The following is a 19,361-nucleotide window of genomic DNA, read 5'->3' on the forward strand; positions in this document are numbered from 1 at the left end:
TCAGCGGCCGGGCGACTGGACAAAGGCTCAGCCCTGCTGCCCCACCGGGAGCTGCCCAGGCTGGGCCCTCACGTCGACACTACAGCAGGAGCTCCTATCGCTGTGCTAGGGTTGTGAGGAAAGCTGGAGGACCTGAATTCTGTCTGTTGCCGCTGTCTCTGGCAGAGAGGTGTTACAAAGCTAGTGAGGCTGAAACCTGAGGTAGTCCCTGTCAGAGAGGATGTTATCATGAGTTTAAAATAGATGCACCAGAGGACAGACATTTTTATTGTCTGATCCATCATTTTGTACCGATTTTTTCTGAAGTTGAGGATAGGTAGGTTGACTTCTGCTCTAAAGTGTTAATTAAATGGACTTGAATGGGTGAACGTGCAATGTGTTACTCAGATTGAAAGAATGAAAACGCTTTCATTAGATGCATTACATGACTTTAAACATCTGCCTTTGCCCCGTGGAAGAGAAGGCTGGGTTGTACTATTACTGCCTTCCTCTTTGAGCTCACTTTTGTGTTACTTGTTACTACTTCTTCACTTGATGCTGTCCTTCCTTCCTCTTCTTCAGTCTTAACTGGGACCACACCTATCTCTCATTTAAGACATTTGAGGAATTTGGTCCATCCAAGTGCTAACATCCTTCCCCTCTTCCACCCCCCCCACTTTGTTACCAAGACAAGGTTCTCAGGGGCATGTTCCTAGTTTTTCAGATTTTTGGGCAAGCCCCTCTGAGTTCATAGAACTCAGTTCATAGTTGCAAGGAAAACCATTTCCAGAACCTGAATTCTTAGCCTGCCAAGGACTGTTGAGGGGTTGATACTATCTCCAATTACTGCATTCTGGCAGAGTGTGTCACTGGGCTGCATGAGTCACAGGTGTTCTGTAGGACAAATAATGGTGATATATGTTAGTAACTAGAATCCTTGGAATAGTCTAGAATTCCCAGTACAGACGTCCCTGACAAAAGGGGTTAATTAATTTTGTGGTTGTCATGGGTGCATTGAATGTTTCAGACCTGAGAAGCCAGGTGAGACTGTGGACAAGAAAGAACTGGAGGTTTCAGATGACAGCCATGTAAGGAAAAAGTGGAGTGTCTGTAAAGTGTTTGGTATGTCCTAACAGAAGCCTAATAAAACAGTTCAGAGAAGTGAAAATTTCTGGTTTATTCCAGAATAGTATTCTATCTGTTCTGCTGTGGAACATGAAGACAAAAGTGATATCTTTGCAGACACAAACTAAGCGACCATTGTGGGAAGGTATTCTTGAAATAGGCTGGAAAAAAAAGATGCCTCTTCTCCACCCCAGGAGTGTTCTGAGGGAGCAAAGGTCAGAATGTCTCAAGCAGTAAGCAAAGGACATTTTATAATACCATAACATGTAAGTATACGTAATAAATAATAAGAATAGATGGCTTGTATATTTTGCTACCAAGGCTTTGCAAGAAGTCTTCTCTTCTTTATAGGCAGACCTCAGACTCTTTTGGTGGTAAGTCCAACGAGGAAGAGGAAGGTGCTTTCTTCCCCTGTCCTGGTCAGATAATGATATTCTTACTGTACTGCTCTGTATTGGTATCATTCTGTCACATTATTGAGCATGATACTGTAAAGTTGTTCACAAAGAAAAACCCTCTAAGACTTGATTTGAGGGCAGGCATTCTTTATTACAGCACTGGGAGCACTGGGGAATGTCTCCACTGAGTATGCTCAGCGATTACTTGAGGGTACACATTATATAGAGTACTGACCCATTCATAGTAGATTACATATTCATTTTCATTCATGTACAGAATTGGTTAGAAGTTTCTCTTTTCTAATGCAAACTAGTAAGCATGCTCCCCAAGCCCTCTCTCAACAGGGCTGTTTGAGTCTGAGGTCATGGTCTCCCACTGTCACAATTACCTTTGTCCTACTGTCAACCAGCTTTCTGTGAATTGCAACACTTTGCCAACTTGTCTCCTCTTGCAGACAGAACTTCCTTACTTGGAGGCTTCTTTCTGCATAATTTAAGATAACAGTGTTCTTTTCACCATCCATTCTTTGTTTCCCATTCTTCCCAAGGCTGACAGCCTTGATTAGAAGTCCCTTGTTTGTCACTTTTAATAACTTTAGAGTCAGCTTGGCCTAACCTTTGTGCACAGATTCGTTTAACATATAGCTACACACTAAATCAGTTTGGTAATTCGGGAGTTTAGACATCTTGTCCCTTATATGGCAAAAGTATTTCAACATAATCCTGAAAGAGCGAAAGGTTAAAGCCTTTTGGTGAGCCAGCAATTTTCTCTTAACAGAATACGCTGACATAAATGTATATACAGTGGTATCTATAAAGTGGCATCAAGCAGAAAAAAGAGGTCTGTTTGTTTTAAGCAGTGTAAATTAAAGCAGAATCTGTATGGCCCACTTTTGTTTAGGGAGCAGAAACAGCATAAAGGAGTCTTTGTACTGTGAGGCTTAGGGATAAAGTGATTTGTTGTCAATTTTAACCATTGAAACAAATTAAGTTTTCTGGGAAGCCAGTTTAAATTTCCTTGAGGAAAAATACTTATGCAAAAATTACTGGCCCAAGCAGAAGTTGTTTGTACAGGTTTGTAGCACATGATTACCCTTAAGGCATGAATCTTTGTGAAGCAGTTCTTTCCAGACACCCTCACTGCAACGGCACGCTGAATACAACTTGAATTATAAATATGTATTTGGACCTTTGCCCACAACCGTTTTTCCCTTCTGCTTTGATATGTCTAACTGTGATGCGTATCTTATTTGTTTATAGGTTAAAAGTGAAGTGCACCTTTGGAGTTAAAAAAGTTAAGAACACCAAACAAACGTGGGTTTAAATCTGTGGAGGTGATTATCTGTGAGTGTGCTGAACTGAACTCATAGCGCTGGAGAAGACCGGAGGCTCATCTGCCTTTCCCAGCTGGTCGACCCCCGTTTCAGTACACCCTGTGTTCCAGCCCCACCTGGGACAGTCCTGCTTAAGAAGTCTGGGTAAAGGAAGAGGTGTGATTAATTTATGACCAGCACAGCCTAACCTCCTGCTTCGTTCTTTTGCCCATTTGGAAGAGCTGAAAGAATTCTGAGTGAAGAGAGCAAGCATTTTGTCTGTAACCTCTGCTCCTGGCCAGGCAACTTGTGGGCCTACACACCTCGGTCTGAAAGCCTGGACCTTTCCGGCCCCTTTCTGGGCCTTGTGTTCGCACTGAGGTACTACGAACGGCTCTGCTGAAAGAGCAGTTCAACAAGCGTTTCCTTTATTACGATTTCTTTTTCTGGGTGCGCCCCTGCCCTCCCGCTCTGATGCTTGACCGGCATGGGTGAACGCCCGGCCACGTCCTCGCCCCGGCCCCGTCCCGCCCCCGCTGACGCGCGGCGGCAGTGACGCGTCCTCCTCTCGCGAGAGGTCGGGTGGCGCGCGGCCGGCGGCGGCCGCTCCCCATAAATAGCGGGGCGAGGCCGGGCCTGGGCAGGCCGTGGCGGTGCGCGAGCTGCGGTTGGCTGTGCCCCTCCAGGCTTTTCCCGGGTGAGTACTGCCGGTAGCGGCGCTCCGGCTCGCCTGTCGTCGGCCCTGCGGGGCTGGCTCCGCAGTATGGTGGAGCCTACCGGCGGAGCGGGCGGGGGCTGCTGCTCGGGCTGCGGCCCGCCGCGGGCCCGCCCCCGCTGTCTCCGTCGCCTCCGTCATTGCGCCTGCGGGGCCCTCTGCCCCACATCCCGGTGTTTTGCGGTAGGCTGCCTAAGGCGCTCGCGGGCCCTGGAGGGCCCGGGATGCCCGTTCGCCCCCGGGGGAGGCATTGGGCAGCTCCGTCCCTGAAGAGGCCTGTGGCGGCTCCTGGAGCTGGGGCGCCGGCCTGCCCTGGCTGCCGCGGCTGGCCGGGGCGAGTGCCTGGGCTCCTCGGCGGGGTTGTCAGCCAGCTGCCTTTTGGCCTTTAGCCTCTTGTCATAGCGGGGGAGGGAAGGTAGAAATGAAAGCTGTAACTTAATTTATTTATTTTCCTGTTCAGCATCTTTTGCTGTTTCCGAAATATGCTTTTGTTTCCTGGGGGCTTTGATTCGGGCAGCTCACTCACCTGCTCCAATGAAGGGGATCCAACTTCTAGCGGTGCTGAAACAGTGCGAGGAATTCTTAAAACTGTGCAAGAGCATAGCTGTCACTGATGTCTTTAAGAGCAGGGATAACTTCACATACTAACTAGTTGACTAAAATTTACATCCATGCTGTGTTTGGCTCAATCTCTTTGGACATACTATAGATACTGAGTAATCCTTAAAGTAAGGGCCTTTCCTCTTTCAGTGGCCAGATTCTGCTCTGTTAGCCTCTTCTCGTCTTCTACAGTGTGCTTTACAGCCCAAAATGAAATTCAGCTGTACTCTGAGTAATCAGACTTGTAATGCTATGTAAGAAACATAATATGTTCCTGGGGGTATTTCAATATTTAATAGATGGAAGGAAAACAACCCTTTTACTGCTGTAACCTTTGTTGGCTACCTGCTTGTATGTCCCATGTACAGTGGTTAATCTCATTACAGGCATTACCTTATGGCACATGTGTTAATATGTGCAAATATGTCTACAATGTAAACAGCATGCCTTTGTCCTTGTTCCCTGTTATGTAATGGGGAAAAGTTTTACTTGTTCCCAGGCAGGATTTTAACACACTCCTTTTGATACTGTCATACCTATGAGGAAGAAAACTGCTGGTGTCTCTTTGACAAACTTAGCAGAAAGTCTTGAAAACCACAGTCCTTTTGAGGACTGACTTTTCAGCTTGCCTTTCTGTTGCCTTTATTTATGCAGATGCGTAGGGAACTTAAGTGTCATATGAAAACATCAATGCAAAAAGTGGTTCCAGCAAATTATGTTCAGCCTGTATGTGCACATTGCATGACGGTGCACTTCTATATTGTGCTCCTTATGTGGTACTGCAATACCCCTCTTTTCTTACAGGGTTCATATGGGTGGTAGAGCTGCTAGAGTTTTCTTCATGGGAATAGGTGTTGGAAGATAACTGAGTAGCATGGGCTTGTTGGATGACTGCCTGTTTCAGTGTGGGATAGGTAATAATTAAGTCTAAATTAACATAAAGGAGAGATTTTCTGCAGTGGGAAAGTCCTATACCTTGTGTGTTACAGGAATGCTAACTTTTGAGCAAGCTGAGCAGGGGAGTCCTGCATGGGTATTGGGCATGCCACTAGAGAGAATGAACTCCTTGAGTTTAGTGGAATGACTTCTGGGAATTGAGCTGAGGTTACTGAAATAAGTACTCCCCTTCAATCTTCCATGTGTTGTCAAGATTTGGGCAGCAGTGATGACTCAAATGTCAAACTTGACTCCCTTATGTTAACAGAAGATCTGATGTGATTAAAGACCTCGATGGTGGAGGCTTCATCTGATTTAGACATCCTAAACTAGAATTCTGGTGATTTGTCGGCTGGTGTTTCTTTGGCCTGGCTCAACAGATAAGCCCAAGTGTGTGTGTCTTCTAGAAAAATAGATTGATCAACTGACTGGTAACTCTGAGGTACAGTACTTCACTGAAGAATTACCAAAAAGCCTGTCTCTTGCATGTGCCCTACTTCTGTTGCCTAAACCAAAGTAATTGGGAAACAAAGTTTTGGATTTCTAAGTTTCTACAATAAAATGTAATTCCTGTATGCAAGAATTTGGACATGCCAGTCACCTTGATCAATGGAGTTGATAACAAAAGGGTTGTTGGTTTCAAAGTCTGGTGATTAGATGGAATGAATATGAGAATGCTGTAACTCAAATATGCTTCTTTCACAGGCTGCGTGAGATTCAAGACCTGAAAAAATGGCATTGGCAGCAATTGATCCACAGCAGGTAGGTCTTACATAGCCCCATAGCTCTTTATGCCTAGTTCAGAAACGAGTCAACTAACATTTTTCTTTTTTTTAAACAGAACATTGTATCGAGGGTTGCTAACCTTCCCTTGGTGAGCTCCACCTATGATATGGTGTCCACAGCTTACATCACCACAAAGGATAACCATCCTTATCTGAAATCAGTATGTGAGATAGCAGAGAAAGGAGTGAAGACGATTACTTCAGTAGCCGTGACAAGTGCTATGCCTATCATCCAGAAACTGGAACCGCAAAGTAAGGCAACAATGGAACTGTTGATAACTTAATTAAACTGATTGCTTTATATATCCAGATGTACTTACAGTTTAACATGGTCATGCCAGTCTGGAGTGCCGTTTCAGGTAGCTGACTGAACCTGTTGCATGGCTTGTTAAGTAACTGATTACAGCTGGGTATGATTGAGCAAAAAAACCCCAAACCGTCTAGAGCCAAAGCAGGTTCCAGCTTTTGTAATCCTAAACTGACTGATTCCTCTTGATATGCCAGATGGTTATGTAGTCTGTTGCTCAACACCTTCATTACCTTTCACCTGGTTTCAAATGCTACTCCTGTACTTTCTCTTGCTGAGAACAACTGATTAAATTTGGCAACTGTGTCACAAGACTGTTGTAACCAGTAACCTGGTTTCATGAAGTGGCAGGCAGCCAGGTGCTTCTATCTTGTTCTAACAGTTGCTTGTAAAGTGTCAAATGGATTTAAGTGAGCTTTTTTCCTGTTGCTGTAAACCTGTGTTGTTTCTGGGCTTTCCTGCCTCAAATTTCACTGAAAAAGGGAGGAGACTACTTTAAGAGTGTTTTAGCTGAGCTCTGTTTCAAGAGGAATTCTCAACTGGATTTATTTATACTAAGGGAAAACAAACTCCAAATTTTAAACCAGCTATTGTAATTTCTTTTATAGTTGTAGTTGCCAACAACTATGCGTGCATAGGTCTGGACAAAATTGAAGAGAGACTACCTATTTTGAATCAACCCACTGACAAGGTAAGTTCTTTCATGTACCTATGTGAAGCAGAAGAACTGTACACCCTTCCTCTTTCCTATTACTAAAAATGCAGTGAGACAGATTTCAATAAGCTGTGCTTGAAGCACAGCTTAGAAGCAGTAAGGAGGTAAAAGGCTTTTCTGTAGAATTTTGTTGCCTTTGGGATGCCATTGAGCTGCTTTTTTTTGATTTTAGAACTTGCCCAACATTTGACACATCTTAGACATCTAGGATCTGTTCACTGATGGGCATTTTTTTTTTTAAAAAAATTTGAGTCCTTGTCTCTTTCCTGCTCAGTGTGAAGCAAATAGTACTGGAATTACATCACTGAAGTGTTTCGAGCTGAAGGCTGCATGGAAGTCATATTTTGTTTTGTCTTGTACATATGTTTTCAGGACATAATTTCTCCTAGATAATTGATAATTTTACAAGCTTTAGCATAAATCTGTATTTCCTGGATTATGTATCTCCTTAGGAAATAGTTTTAGTGAATTGGCCTGTTTCTTATGGCAGGTTGTTGCTAATGCCAAGGATGTAGTTGTGGGAGCTAGAGAAGCTGTAACAACCACTGTGACTGGTGCCAAGGAAACTGTTGCTCACACGATCACTGGAGTTGTGGGCAAGACTAAAGAAGCGATGCAAGACAGCGTAGAAATGACCAAGTCAGTTGTCAATGGCAGCATTAACACTGTCCTGGGAAGTCGTGTGGTGCAGATGGTGAGCAGTGGAATGGACAGTGCTCTCACTAAATCGGAGACCCTTGTTGACCAGTATCTCCCACTTACAGAAGCAGAACTAGGTAAGACCAATTAAAGGTTTGATTTTGTTGGAATGCTGGTATTGGAGAGAAGCAAGCAATCATCCATTTATTACTTGTAATGGGGAGAAGGCATGTGCTTCCCATGCTGCCTCTGTCTTGCTGTTTGTAGTAGCATCTTCACAGGGAAGCAGAGTGAAAAATAAAGACTTCCACATGTGGTAGTCTTATTAACTTACTATGGTACTAAAGGGCTACTAAACAGGTCCAGTATTCAGCTGTTAGAGGTCTGAGGCAGTTACATTTGCTTAAGTTTTCTTCCAGTGGTCAATTTGCTTCCTTTCTACATATCTAGAGAAAGAAGCTGCAAAAGTTGAAGGTTTTGAAGTTGGAGTTCGAAAGCCAAGCTACTACATTAGACTAGGATCCTTGTCTTCAAAGGTTCGCACACGTGCCTACCATCAAGCCTTAAACAAAGTTAGAGATGCTAAACAGAAAAGCCAGGAGGCAATCTCTCAGCTCCACCACACTGTTAGTTTGGTAAGTTTAAGCTTTCACTTGAGTTATGAAAAGCAAACACTGTTTGAGTGCAGAAAATAACCAAAAAGAGGCATAGGAAAACTGGAATTGCTTTCTCATACTAAGTGTGTTTTATGAGTATAAAGGATTTCCCATTTGGAGCTTTTCACCACTATTCAGGAGAGATCTTAAATCAGGCTAAGCTGTAAATGAGCCAGGAACTGCTTGTAATTTTGAGCATTGCAGGAATAGAAGTGACATTTAAAGTGATATTTCTGTTCTGAAGTGTTGAGTTTAACACAGACTTCATTCAGTGAAGTAAATGTCTTGCAACTCAACACTCCAGTCCTTTATATTAAGAAAATGGTCAGGTTCTTTGTGGGCTTGCATATCTTGCTGTGGGTATCTGAGCATTCCTGGGTACTTCAGTAGTCTTATCCTACAACGTACCTTTATGTACAGGATAAACTGTGCATAAAGAGTCATGGCCTTCTATACACTTTCAAATCCTTGTGTAGGATGTGAATGGGGGAGGGAGAAATAGTTGAGGAAGAGGTATATGCTATATAACATCTTAAAACTGCATTCTGTCTCTGCTTTGAAGAGAAGGAATGCATGCTTATATTACCCAAAATTTTATATTGAACTTTTAAAGTATTTAAAAAGGAGCTTACAAAGCAGGTAAGTTAAGGTAGTCCTAATGGAACTTTTATAGACTCTTTGCTTTACTTCCTTATTTGGCTGTATTTCAGATCGAGTATGCCAGAAAGAACATGAATAGTGCCAATCAGAAACTTCTTGATGCTCAGGAAAAGCTTTATCAATCCTGGGTAGAATGGAAGAAAAATACAGGCCAAAATGATGGTGATGACTCACATAGCACTGAGGTAAAGAGATGTAAATGTAAACCAGAAAAAAATGGATTGTATACTGTCAAGGTAATGGCAAACCAACAGTCCTCAAAGTGCACAGCATCTTAACAGCACAGAAGCTTATGTGCAAATTGGAATTTGAATACTGAAGTGCAGGGCAGCTGACTAGCGACTGCTATGGAAAGTAGGGGACACGCAAACTCTTCAGTGAGCCTACTTGCTGCAAACACTCTGGGGTTCATTCTCCTTTCAAGAGAATGGTCATCCTGTTTAAGCATATGAACTTGGGTTGGGATGTCTGTATTTAGATCAGCTAGGAGTCACATACCTGATATGGCCAAATGACAAATAACCGTTTGTCATCATAAAATGGTCTTAGTCACAGCCTCACTGTGTTTTACATGTAAGCAGCTACATGCAAATTATTTATTAGAATATACTTACCTACTGTGACTTCTTATCCAGATTGGAAACAAGAGCTTGCTTATCTGTTGACTGGGTAGAAGCTAGCAGTATTTCTGTTCCACAAAGTACTTGAGATTTGAAGAAATATCAAGTACTTTCAAGTCTCTTACTCTTCAGGCTTAAGACCTGTTTTATTATCTGCTGTAGCTTTATTTTACTTGCATCCTGTTTACTTTGCTTCTTGATATATCTTGAGCAACATGAAGCTGCTACAGTCATAAAAAGATATTGACGTGCTGTTAAACTTTTTGTTTCCAGTACATTGAGTCAAGAACTCTAGCTATTGCCCGGACCCTCACTCAGCAGCTTCAGACCACCTGCCTCACACTGGTTTCAAGCCTACAGGGGCTGCCACAGAATGTGCAGGATCAGGTTTACAATGTTGGGTCAATGGCAGGTGATGTCTACCAGAGCTTTCGGTCAGCATCCTCCTTCCAGGAGTTATCAGACAGCTTTCTCACAACTAGCAAAGGACAGCTGAAGAAAATGAAGGAGTCTCTGGATGATGTGATGGATTATCTTGTTAACAACACACCGCTCAACTGGCTGGTAGGTCCCTTTTACCCACAACTGCCTGGCCTTCAGCATGCTGAGAGCAAAGGTGAAGGGGAGAAAAATTCCAGCCAGAAAGACAAACAGCCTGAACACGCTATTGAATAAACTGCATGGCATGTGTGTACTCTGCTGACTGACCAAACAAGTAGCCTTAGCAAGTGTAGCTGTCAAAAGCCTTGGAGAAAAATCCATAAACATACAAGTGGAATAAGCATAGAGGAAAAAGGACACTCACGCATGACCTGCATTGTCCTTTGTAGTTAAGCCACTCTTAACTTAAACTGTCTTGAGTGCCAAAATACTGGCAGCTTACAGTTGTCAAGATGCTTGTTTGTCAAGTTAAGAAACCTCACCATGCTTATTAATGGTATTAATACCATTAGTCTAAATAAAATGTGCCATAGGTAAAAGCATTTGATTTGTTGCTTAATCTGTACCAGAATGATATAAAAACCTTGCATACTATGAAATGCATTTAAAAGCCCTGCAGTCTAGCTAGATGTGTGATCCACAGCAAATATGGAATTCAGACATTTGATGATTATGGATTTGACTGTCTCAAATTCTGCTGCTACACAGTTCATGACAAAAGGTCTGTGAGTACAGAATGCCAAAGCTGAAAGTGGGGTTTCTGAATGAGTCAGCTGGAGTTACTTAAATGCTGTGACAGTGTTAACATTAACTATTAACTATCTAAACTTAACTATTGTATAACATAGTAACCTGACCACAGAATTCTGGAGTATCTAAACTTGTAAGGGGACCCATAAGGATCATGGAGTCCAACTCCCTGCTCCTTGCAGGACTACCTAATACTAAACCATATGACTCAGTGTTGTCTGCATGCTCCTTGAACTCTTGACAGGCTTGGTGCCATGACTGCTTCCCTGGTGAGCCTGTTGCAGTAACAGACCAAATCATTATCAACATGTTTTTCTAATATACAGTATAAAGACAAGATTCATGCTGTTTGTACCCAGGTGCCTGATGTTGTGTGGGTTGTTGGTTTTTTTGTAGCCATCTTTTTGTAATTCATTTTGTATATTAGCAATAAATGCTTTAGTAGCCAAAGTCTGTCTCCATTTCAGTGGTGTTTAAAACAAATGTAACTTGCTGTTCTGTGACTCCTTCAAACTGAGTCCAGCAGAAAGCAAGCCTGAAATGCAAATGAAGTAGACATGCATTGAAAATATATGTGTGTGCGTATGTACAGATAGGTAAGAGATTGCTGCAGCATGTCCTTCCTTCCTTTGAGTTCCTGTGCATCCTTCCATTCAGTCTTAGCTTAGCTTTACTGCTGCTTTTTTGGTGTTTTCTGTTGCTTGCCTTTAATGATGACCTAACCTGTGAGCTGATGGATATATTGAGAAGAGAAGGATACAGACAAAAAAAATGCCCTGTCCTAACTTTGCAGTAGGTATTCTGTGTGCATGGGACTGCTGGCCAGCTGCTTTGGCAGCTGGCTCCCTATAAACAGTATATACTTGGCTGCAAAGACCAGTTTTAACCTGTTTAACTTTATTTACCCTCTTCTGAACTTGAGTGACTAGCATATATTAACACTCAGCTACTTGGGTGCAATCATTCCTCAGTAGATTCTGTGAATCCCTCTCCTGGAAGAGAATTACAGTCACTGAGAAATAGGCTTTCTTGGTTTAGGGCTGTCCAGGTAAGTTGTGTCTCTGTTCTTAATGCATGCTGCCCTGTGCAAATTTGAGTTTTGTGTAGCAATGCTGACCACCATTTTCAGAGGTCACCAAGGAAGTGTAAAGGAAAATAAAGAGTTCAGAGGAAGCTTGCCACCTGGTGGCATGTTGCTACATGGAGCGATACCTCTCTACTGCTGGTACAACGTGGGCACTAAAGCAAATGACATGTACTGTAGCCTACTGTGAGAGGGCTTGCATCAAGACTGTTTTAAGCACAGTATTAAAAAAAGAAAGAACAGAGGATTACAGATAAAGATTCTGTAACTTCCAGGTATAAATACTTGGGTTTTGTAAGGGGGCTGTTTAACAAGAAATTGACATGAGATAGTGAGACTTCTTTCCAGCTAGGGCCTGTGTGAAGGCTTCTGGAATTCTTTCAGCAATTCATTCTGTTTACTTCAAGTATTGAATGAGTCAACCAGAGAATATTCTTTTTAATCTCTGTTTGTAATAACTTGTAAAGTGTATCTACTGTTGTGGAGGTGCTGAGGAACAGAATGGGACTAATCTGGTCTGGGAGCAGCTGGTAGTTCAAAGAAGGGAATTCCCATTCTTACATGTATTTTAAAATCTGATGCCTGTGAGCTTTTGTTCTGAGGTGATCCATCAAGTTAGATATTCAAAGTGCTCACTGTCTTTTGGGGACTGAGGAATAAGCAGCACCTCCTAGTACTAATGCAAAAGCAATACCTCTCTCTGTTCTGCCTTAAGTTGGACTACTGATTTGGACTCTCTTAGATGCCTGTCCAGCCTTGCTAAATGTCAGCGAGCAGATGAAGTAAAAAACAAGGGAAAATATTACCAGCCTAGACGTCCAAATTATTTTGCCCTCACTGTGGACTGTGGGTGGATTCTGTGCAAAAGTTCCTTTGACTTCTGACAGCTGGCCCACAACTGATGGCCATGAATGGAGAAATGCCTGGTTAATTGCTTACCTAATGGTAACAGGTAAAGCCTGTTACACCAAAATGCTGTACGCAAGTTCCTGTGTCATGCTCTTCTGGGGTGTGATTCTTCTGTTGGCTCCTGGAGCCCCCCTGCCAAGAGTGTGTAAGCTTCTGTCCACCCTCCCAGTAGAACTAGGTACCCTTCCTTGGGGGGAAAAGAGGGCTGAATAGCAGCAGTTCAGTATATTTCTGGCTTATGTTGAACACGTCTCTGGGCTGAAATTATGACTCCCATCGTAATGACAGCACTGAACTGCAACTGTAGCTTGCCAGGCTATCTTCTTGTTGGTAGTTTAGTACAGCATATCCTTAGGTTCTAGACTTGTAATTAGAATACAGACAAAACTGGGTATTTTTTTCTAGTGGAGTTAGGGTGACTATTAAAATGTCTGCTGGAGGCAAGAACTATGTGGACCTCTTTGGCTTTTTTTTCCCCACAGTGGACTGAATCTGAAGTACATGCTGATAATTGCTGAAAACTCTCAAACAGGAGGAGGAAAACCTAAGATATTGACAGAGCAGAGTCTACTCATAAATTTTTCCTGTTAGCTTAGCTGTTTCTCTGTAATTGCATGTATGAAGCAGCTCAGCTACGCTGCATAGAAATTTGCCTGCTCTTAGTCCAAAACCACTTTTGAGGATATAGCTTGGGCTAGAAAGCTGTGAAATCTTTGGAGCCTTTTAAAATAGGTAAGATTAGGTACGTTGAAAATTATAGGAAATAGTTGATCCTATTTGCAGCAAGGCAGAAAAACTAGATGAAATGGAAAAGTGTGTCAAAGGTTGCTAGTCGTGCAAAAAACTAGGATGGCAACAGAGTGCTAATGAAGTAATCACTGATAAGATTATTTATGGTTTATGTAGCATTCAGAAAATAATTGTTTCTGTTCAAGAGATAATAAAAAAATCATTCATGCTAGTTGGAACTTCCACCTTCCGGGTGTACTTAACAGACAGCTACTCTATCATTGCTGATAATACTTAGCTACAAAAGTTTTAAATACAAACATTTGTAAATAGCTCCATATGATATGAAAGTTTAACAAACATCATATTCATAGCAGCATATGCATTGGTCAAATCCAAATTAGAGGATTTGTGTAAGAGCTGGAGTTGCAGGGATAAAGCTATTTGCCTTAAACTGAAGAAAGATGGAAAGCTTTTAAAATGTCTCACATACCTTAAGATGTCTTTTTTTATTTTTTTTCCAAACTGCAACTTACAGTAATACTATATAGCCAGTAAAGTAGGTGAAAGTATTTGGAAACAACTGATGAATTACTTTATTAAAAAAAACCCCTAAACCCAAACAACAATAAACGACCCAAAAACTTACCTAAGCCATCTAACTAAAAAGAGGAAACAGCATGTAACTAATTTTTTAAGCATGATCTGTTGGTCATTTGCGTGATCAGAAAGTCTTACATGAAACAGCTTGCTAGAGGTTTTGTGCACAGTTATGATAAATGTATTTCTCTTCATACTAAGATGGGAATTTTCTTTTGGGTAATACAGTCTCTGTGACTAAAAATAAGTGCTTGTTCTGAAAGTGCACAAATAAGAACCATCTCAAATTGCTAGTGGTTGAGTTCTGAAAACCCATTAAGAAAAAATGGATTAATTTAAAGTTAGTATTGACATTTGCAATTTTCATATACAAATGTTAAACACTGAAGTATGTTTTGCACTATTCCATGCAAGGATTTTGCAAGTTTTGCACTGTTCTGTGTAAATGATCCAATTGCATCCTATGGAGAACTGTCACCAGGAGGAGTCATATCTGGCCTTATTCTTTGTTGCAAGAATTGACTTACTGTTGTGTTTCAACTTCCTGTCAAGTGTGAAAAGTGGTAATGGAGGTCAAGGTCCTTTACCTAAGCAAGCCTGTAACACCAAGGGCTTTGCATTGTTTTGGTTAGACTGGTGCAGGTGTCAGAATACACTGTCCTAATGTAATTTAGCATGTTCCAGAACAGATAAATCATACTGACATAAGCCCTGCTTTATTCTGATGCTGACAGATACACTCCAATCTGAAATTCTTTCATGGCTGTGAACGTCTTACTAGTATGCTAAAGGAGTCAGTTGCTTATAATGTGTGCATTAAGGAGATTAAGAAAGCATGGTATCAAATTTCAGTGCTTATCCTATTGTCAGCAAGAATGGCGTGGTTATAAAAGTGTCTTAAGTTTAGGATGTGGTGAAAATTGTCACTTGACAGACACAACTAACATGGTCATGTGCCCTGCTCAGTGTAAGTATAGAATAAAACCACTTGTTTAAGCCATCCGTTTGGGCACATTTTAAAACAAGTTTGCATATGGACTACTTGGCCTAAGTGTTGTTAAGACATCCCCATTTGTACTGCAATATGAAATACAGGGTCATGTGCTGATAATGGGCTAGCTTAGTGATTTCTGTAAGTGCAGTAATTAGTAAAATTACTAAAAGGTAAACTACCATAAGCAGAAAGATGCAAGATAATTCCGGCTGGTAGAAAGATGTGTCTCCTCAGTTACTAGTGCCTTTTGGTTTTTTGGGAGACAAAGATCACTGATTTCATTTTAGTTTCTCAAAGTGGTTACATGTTTCATTGTATTCACGTTAGTGCCTAATAAGTGACATGCTGCTTAAATTCTTCTGAAGCTTAGTTTTAGTTCATACTTCAATTACTAGTCGTAAGTCCCTGGTGCCTTAGGGTTTATGAGTTCTCTTAAGGAACTGATTTGTGTTCCCTGCTTTAATGTTGTCTACAACCTGGTAGCTGAAACAGTAATCCTTTTATCCTTTGATGTGTTTTCTTTTTTCCAATGTCTTCCATAGCAAGCAAAGCACACATTTATCTTGCACGCTGTCTGTCATGAAAGCAAGTCGTAAGCAAGGTGTTTTGCAGTTAAGGAATGGATTAAAACTGCTTCTCCAGACAGCACTGAGTTTAAGTTACACAAATGCCTGGAAGCCTTTCCAAGTTGCTGCTTCTTGTATGTGCAGAACCAAAGTCCTGTCAGCATGCAGCCATCGTTCTGTGCTGATACTGTATGTTGCTCCAAGTATGTCACATCACCTGCGTTAAAATGGTTACCATTAATGAAACTATAGATACAAATATTTTTCACTTGGGGCAAAAATCTTGTGGTTATGACGAAATTGCTTAATTATATCCCATTTTTCAGAAGTGCCTAAGTAGTCTAAGTCCTCCTAAGGGGGCTTAAGGGTTGGGATTTAAGCTCCTAAGTGTCTTAGCCAACATTTTTAGAAGTGTGTAACATCCATGCATCCACTAATGTCTCTGGCAATTCCTGAAACCTGGTGGTGCTTAACAGTGCAGAATACTCTACATGCAGTTAAAACGGAAGCCAAAGTGGGATTGCAGTTCCAGATACTTTGGTTCTTGGGAAAGGCTTGATGTGGTAGGCAGGCAGAGCAGTACAGGGCAATCCGTATCAAGCTCCTCAGGGCAGGTTCCTTTGTATAGCCCATTGCTCCCAAGGAAAGAATAAAGGCAAAATATGTTTAAAAACTTCCTTTTTTTAATTTTCTGGTAACCAATTTCACTAAATACACTCCACTAAGTTTAGCTCTGTTCCATCTCTAAAGCCCTGTGTGCTAAGCAATGGGTCTGCATCTTGTGTAGTATTTGGTCTGTCTTAATGTTGTGTTTCATGTGTGACTGGGCATATTTCACTTTGTATTTGGTATTTTGCGTGTGATTTCTAGAGGTGCTGAACGTCTTTGACTTCAGTGATTACTGCAGAAATTTGTTTGGGTTTACTTTTAAATTCATTGAAATTTCATTCCTACACAGGTTCCTGATTTCACTATTACAGACCTGTCTTCAGAGTCGGACGATATCCCAGACATTTTGGATTTGGATGAAGATGATCAACAAGACTTTTCACGCACAAATGGCCCTTACAGTACAGGGCAGAGAGCTGAATAGAGGCATAACAATGTCTTCTTGACACAATGTATTTTTGCCATGTTTAACTTAGATTTCTTCTTTTAAGTGAACCTGCCTAGCTTAGGGATTTTGGGGATATTTTTTAAATCACTGTTTCACTTAGCTGCATCAAAATTCTGATTTTTTTTCTATCTAAGGAATGCATGCTACATTAATTCATTAGCATGGCTGTCAAACTCCCATTCTACAAGCCAGGTATAGCCTAACCAGTGTATCCAACTGATCTCAACTTTGCTAATGATTTGTTCTGCTGGCAGCAGCCATGAGAACACTCCGGTGCTTTGCATAAAGGGCTGCCAACAAAAGGAGTTTTTGATGAGGATTTGCCCACAAATTTTCCCCTTTCAGTCTACATGAAAAGCACTTCTGCATCTACCTCTTTGCTGCTGGAAGGGGTAAGAGACTTTGCCTCGGATTCTCTCAGGTTCTTTTTGTAAGGCTCTGTACCTACAGAGCTTAGAGCTTCCCTTTGGCAAGACTGCTTTATGCACAAAAAGACTCCCTTTCTCTCTACATGCCTTCTGTGTGCAAAAATTTTGGCCACCCTGATGCTGTCAGTTGTGGGGCCTGAGACTAGAAGATGGTAAATGCTTAAATGGTAAAGTTTTCCAGGAATGAGGATGACGGTTAAAAAAGAAAGGGGGAGAGACTGTAAAAAGTAAGGACAATGATACAAATGGATGTAGGGCAAAAGAATTGAAAAAACAAAAAACAAAAGAGAAGGTGGGGATACCTCTGGTGACGGCGATGAGCTTTTTATGTTTAAATAAACACTTCAGGTATTTGCTAAGGAATGTCGAATCCACATTTGGTTGCGCACAGCGACTTCTGTGGGAGTCGGGGTGAATGGGAGCGGGGCTGGGGGCAGGCTCCTCACGCCTCTTTCCGAGGACCGGGGGGCTCCTCCCGCAGAGATCCGGGGTGGCAGCAGCAAGGCTGGGGATGCTGCACGGTGCTGCTTCTGTGCGGCCGGGGAATACGGCGCGGCGGCTGGCACATGGCACCTCTGCTCTCGTGTCGCCTAGCGCTTGGCTCTTGTGGAAGCTGTGAATCCTAGTCACTGAAATGCCTTGGAATAAACGTTTGAACGACACAGCCTGCTGCCGGTGTGAGTTTCACTCGTTCCTCGTATTAAATTTTGTAAATCGGTTACAAAACAATCTAAACCGTCTGCAGTTCGCCTGGCCCAAGCGCCGCCCGGGGCTTCTCGCCCCCTACGGTCGGCTCAGGCTGCTCGGCGCGGGCTCCCAGCGACGGGCCGCCGCTCTCCGCCCCCTACTGGGGCCCGGCCTCTTCCGGGGCCGCCCGGCGTGGTCGTGGTCGTGCTGGCGGCGGCGGGGTGACGTCCTGCGGCTCACCCGGCGCCGCTTCCGTCACAGCGGCGGGAGGCGCCCGCCCGTGCGTAACGGTGGCACGATGTAGCGGCGTGCCGCGCCATTCCCTCCTCCGTTTCCAGGCAACGAGGGCCGGGCGGAAGTTTCGCGGTGTCAGGGCCCGCGCGCGGGAGATTTTGGCGGGCCCGGGAAGATCTTGGCGGCCGTGAGGCGGCTGCGCTGCTGCATGCATCGGCGGGGGGGTGCTCCGCCAGTGGCTGGGCGCTATGGGAAGCAGGTGGGAGATGGAAGACTTCTGGCTGTACGTGGGGGCCCTGGGCTTTGACCCGGGCGCTGGCAATGCCAGCTCGGGTCTCGGAGGGTAAGTACGAGGGAGAAGCGGGGCGGAGGCGGCGGCGGACGGGACCCCTTCTGCAGGTCAAGACGAGGGGGTCTGGCTACGGCCGCCGAGGGGTTCGGTGCCAGTGGCGATGGTGACAGAGGAAGCGCCTGAACTGCTGTAGTGACCTGTGTTAGCTATGAAGAAGTGAAACCCAGAAATCATAGTAACTCCTGTTCTCCCCTTGACGCATCCCGCACAGTGGTATGGAAAAAGTGAACTGGCAGGCGCCATACCTCTTGGTTTGAAAACGTCTTTGAGAGTAAAACGCTCTTCCCGAAATTATTTAAGCTTTGTTAAATAGGCTGGAGAATGTGTGTTTTTAACTATGCAGAAAATAAGGTAATCGATAACATCACTTGCAACACTTTATAATATAATATAATGCAGTATTTTGTAACCTTAAGCGGCCGGTAAAAATGCGGTGTTAATTCAGCATCCTAACTGCTTCTGATGTTTGTCTGTTAGGGTGGCGTTTGATGCATCGTACACCCAGTTTCTCGCCATTGCCCACTTCATCTTTACTAAGCTGGATCAGAACCTTGCAGAGGAAAGTTTAAAGTAAGTACTTGGCTTGTGAGGTTGCTGCTGTGCATATAATCAAGGGTATGGTTTATGCAGTTGCTGGAGGGTGGGGGTGGGGAAGTGGCTTCATGGGGAACGCTGTGAAAGTCAGAAAATTGGTTTTGTTTTGATCACAACTCTGTAATGTATCAGAAACCATCCTGTAATAAGTAACTAAGGGTAATTTGCTGATCAAAGGGGTTTTTAACAAAAGGAATGATCTTGCTGTAACAGATCTGAGAATGTTTTGTCTGGTGAGAAAAGAGATAACTGTTAACCATGAGGTTGGAGATGTACCTCCTCAAGACCAGTGTTAAACTGTTATAGATTTGCTAATAAGTTAAGATTGATTGACTTTATTTGATTGATTATTTGATTTTATAAAAATAATTTCATAAAATAGAAGTATAGAAGGATAAGAAATATATTTTAATGAAACTTACAGTTGC

At 42.8% G+C, this 19,361-nt stretch overlaps 2 protein-coding genes across 5 annotated transcripts in view; both read left to right on the top strand.

Annotated features, from left to right (window-relative positions):
- The first annotated feature begins 3,380 nt into the window (after window positions 1-3,380).
- On the top strand, window positions 3,381-17,429 carry PLIN2 (perilipin 2). 4 transcript variants are annotated; one of them, XM_037374529.1, is made up of 9 exons: window positions 3,381-3,512; window positions 5,772-5,828; window positions 5,908-6,103; window positions 6,767-6,849; window positions 7,364-7,649; window positions 7,963-8,147; window positions 8,879-9,013; window positions 9,722-10,012; window positions 16,480-17,429. In XM_037374529.1, exons 2-9 carry the CDS (start codon window positions 5,799-5,801, stop codon window positions 16,612-16,614), a joined length of 1,341 nt encoding a protein of 446 aa, XP_037230426.1. In that variant the 5' UTR covers window positions 3,381-3,512; window positions 5,772-5,798; the 3' UTR covers window positions 16,615-17,429. The 4 variants fall into 4 exon arrangements, with proteins under 4 accessions (XP_037230426.1, XP_037230430.1, XP_037230428.1 ...); XM_037374530.1 differs by lacking the exon at window positions 3,381-3,512 and adding an exon at window positions 5,372-5,508; XM_037374533.1 differs by lacking the exon at window positions 8,879-9,013.
- A 488-nt stretch (window positions 17,430-17,917) lies between these two features.
- HAUS6 (HAUS augmin like complex subunit 6) overlaps window positions 17,918-19,361 on the top strand; it is a 40,060-nt gene continuing 38,616 nt past the window's right edge. Inside the window, 2 exon segments of the mRNA XM_037374534.1 lie at window positions 17,918-18,330; window positions 18,817-18,909. Coding sequence (XP_037230431.1) covers window positions 18,236-18,330; window positions 18,817-18,909 — 188 coding nt within the window. The 5' untranslated portion in view covers window positions 17,918-18,235.

Source organism: Falco rusticolus, chromosome Z (assembly GCF_015220075.1).
Source record: "Falco rusticolus isolate bFalRus1 chromosome Z, bFalRus1.pri, whole genome shotgun sequence".
Taxonomy (NCBI): domain Eukaryota; kingdom Metazoa; phylum Chordata; class Aves; order Falconiformes; family Falconidae; genus Falco; species Falco rusticolus.

What these genes read in the sequence shown, in the direction of transcription:
- PLIN2 (XM_037374529.1), top strand. Translation starts at nt 5,799, where the DNA reads ATGGCATTGGCAGCAATTGATCCACAGCAG. An exon ending in CAGCAATTGATCCACAGCAG is followed by an intron (nt 5,829 to 5,907) that starts GTAGGTCTTACA and finishes TTTTTTAAACAG; the next exon opens with AACATTGTATCGAGGGTTGC. An exon ending in ACACACCGCTCAACTGGCTG is followed by an intron (nt 10,013 to 16,479) that starts GTAGGTCCCTTT and finishes ATTCCTACACAG; the next exon opens with GTTCCTGATTTCACTATTAC.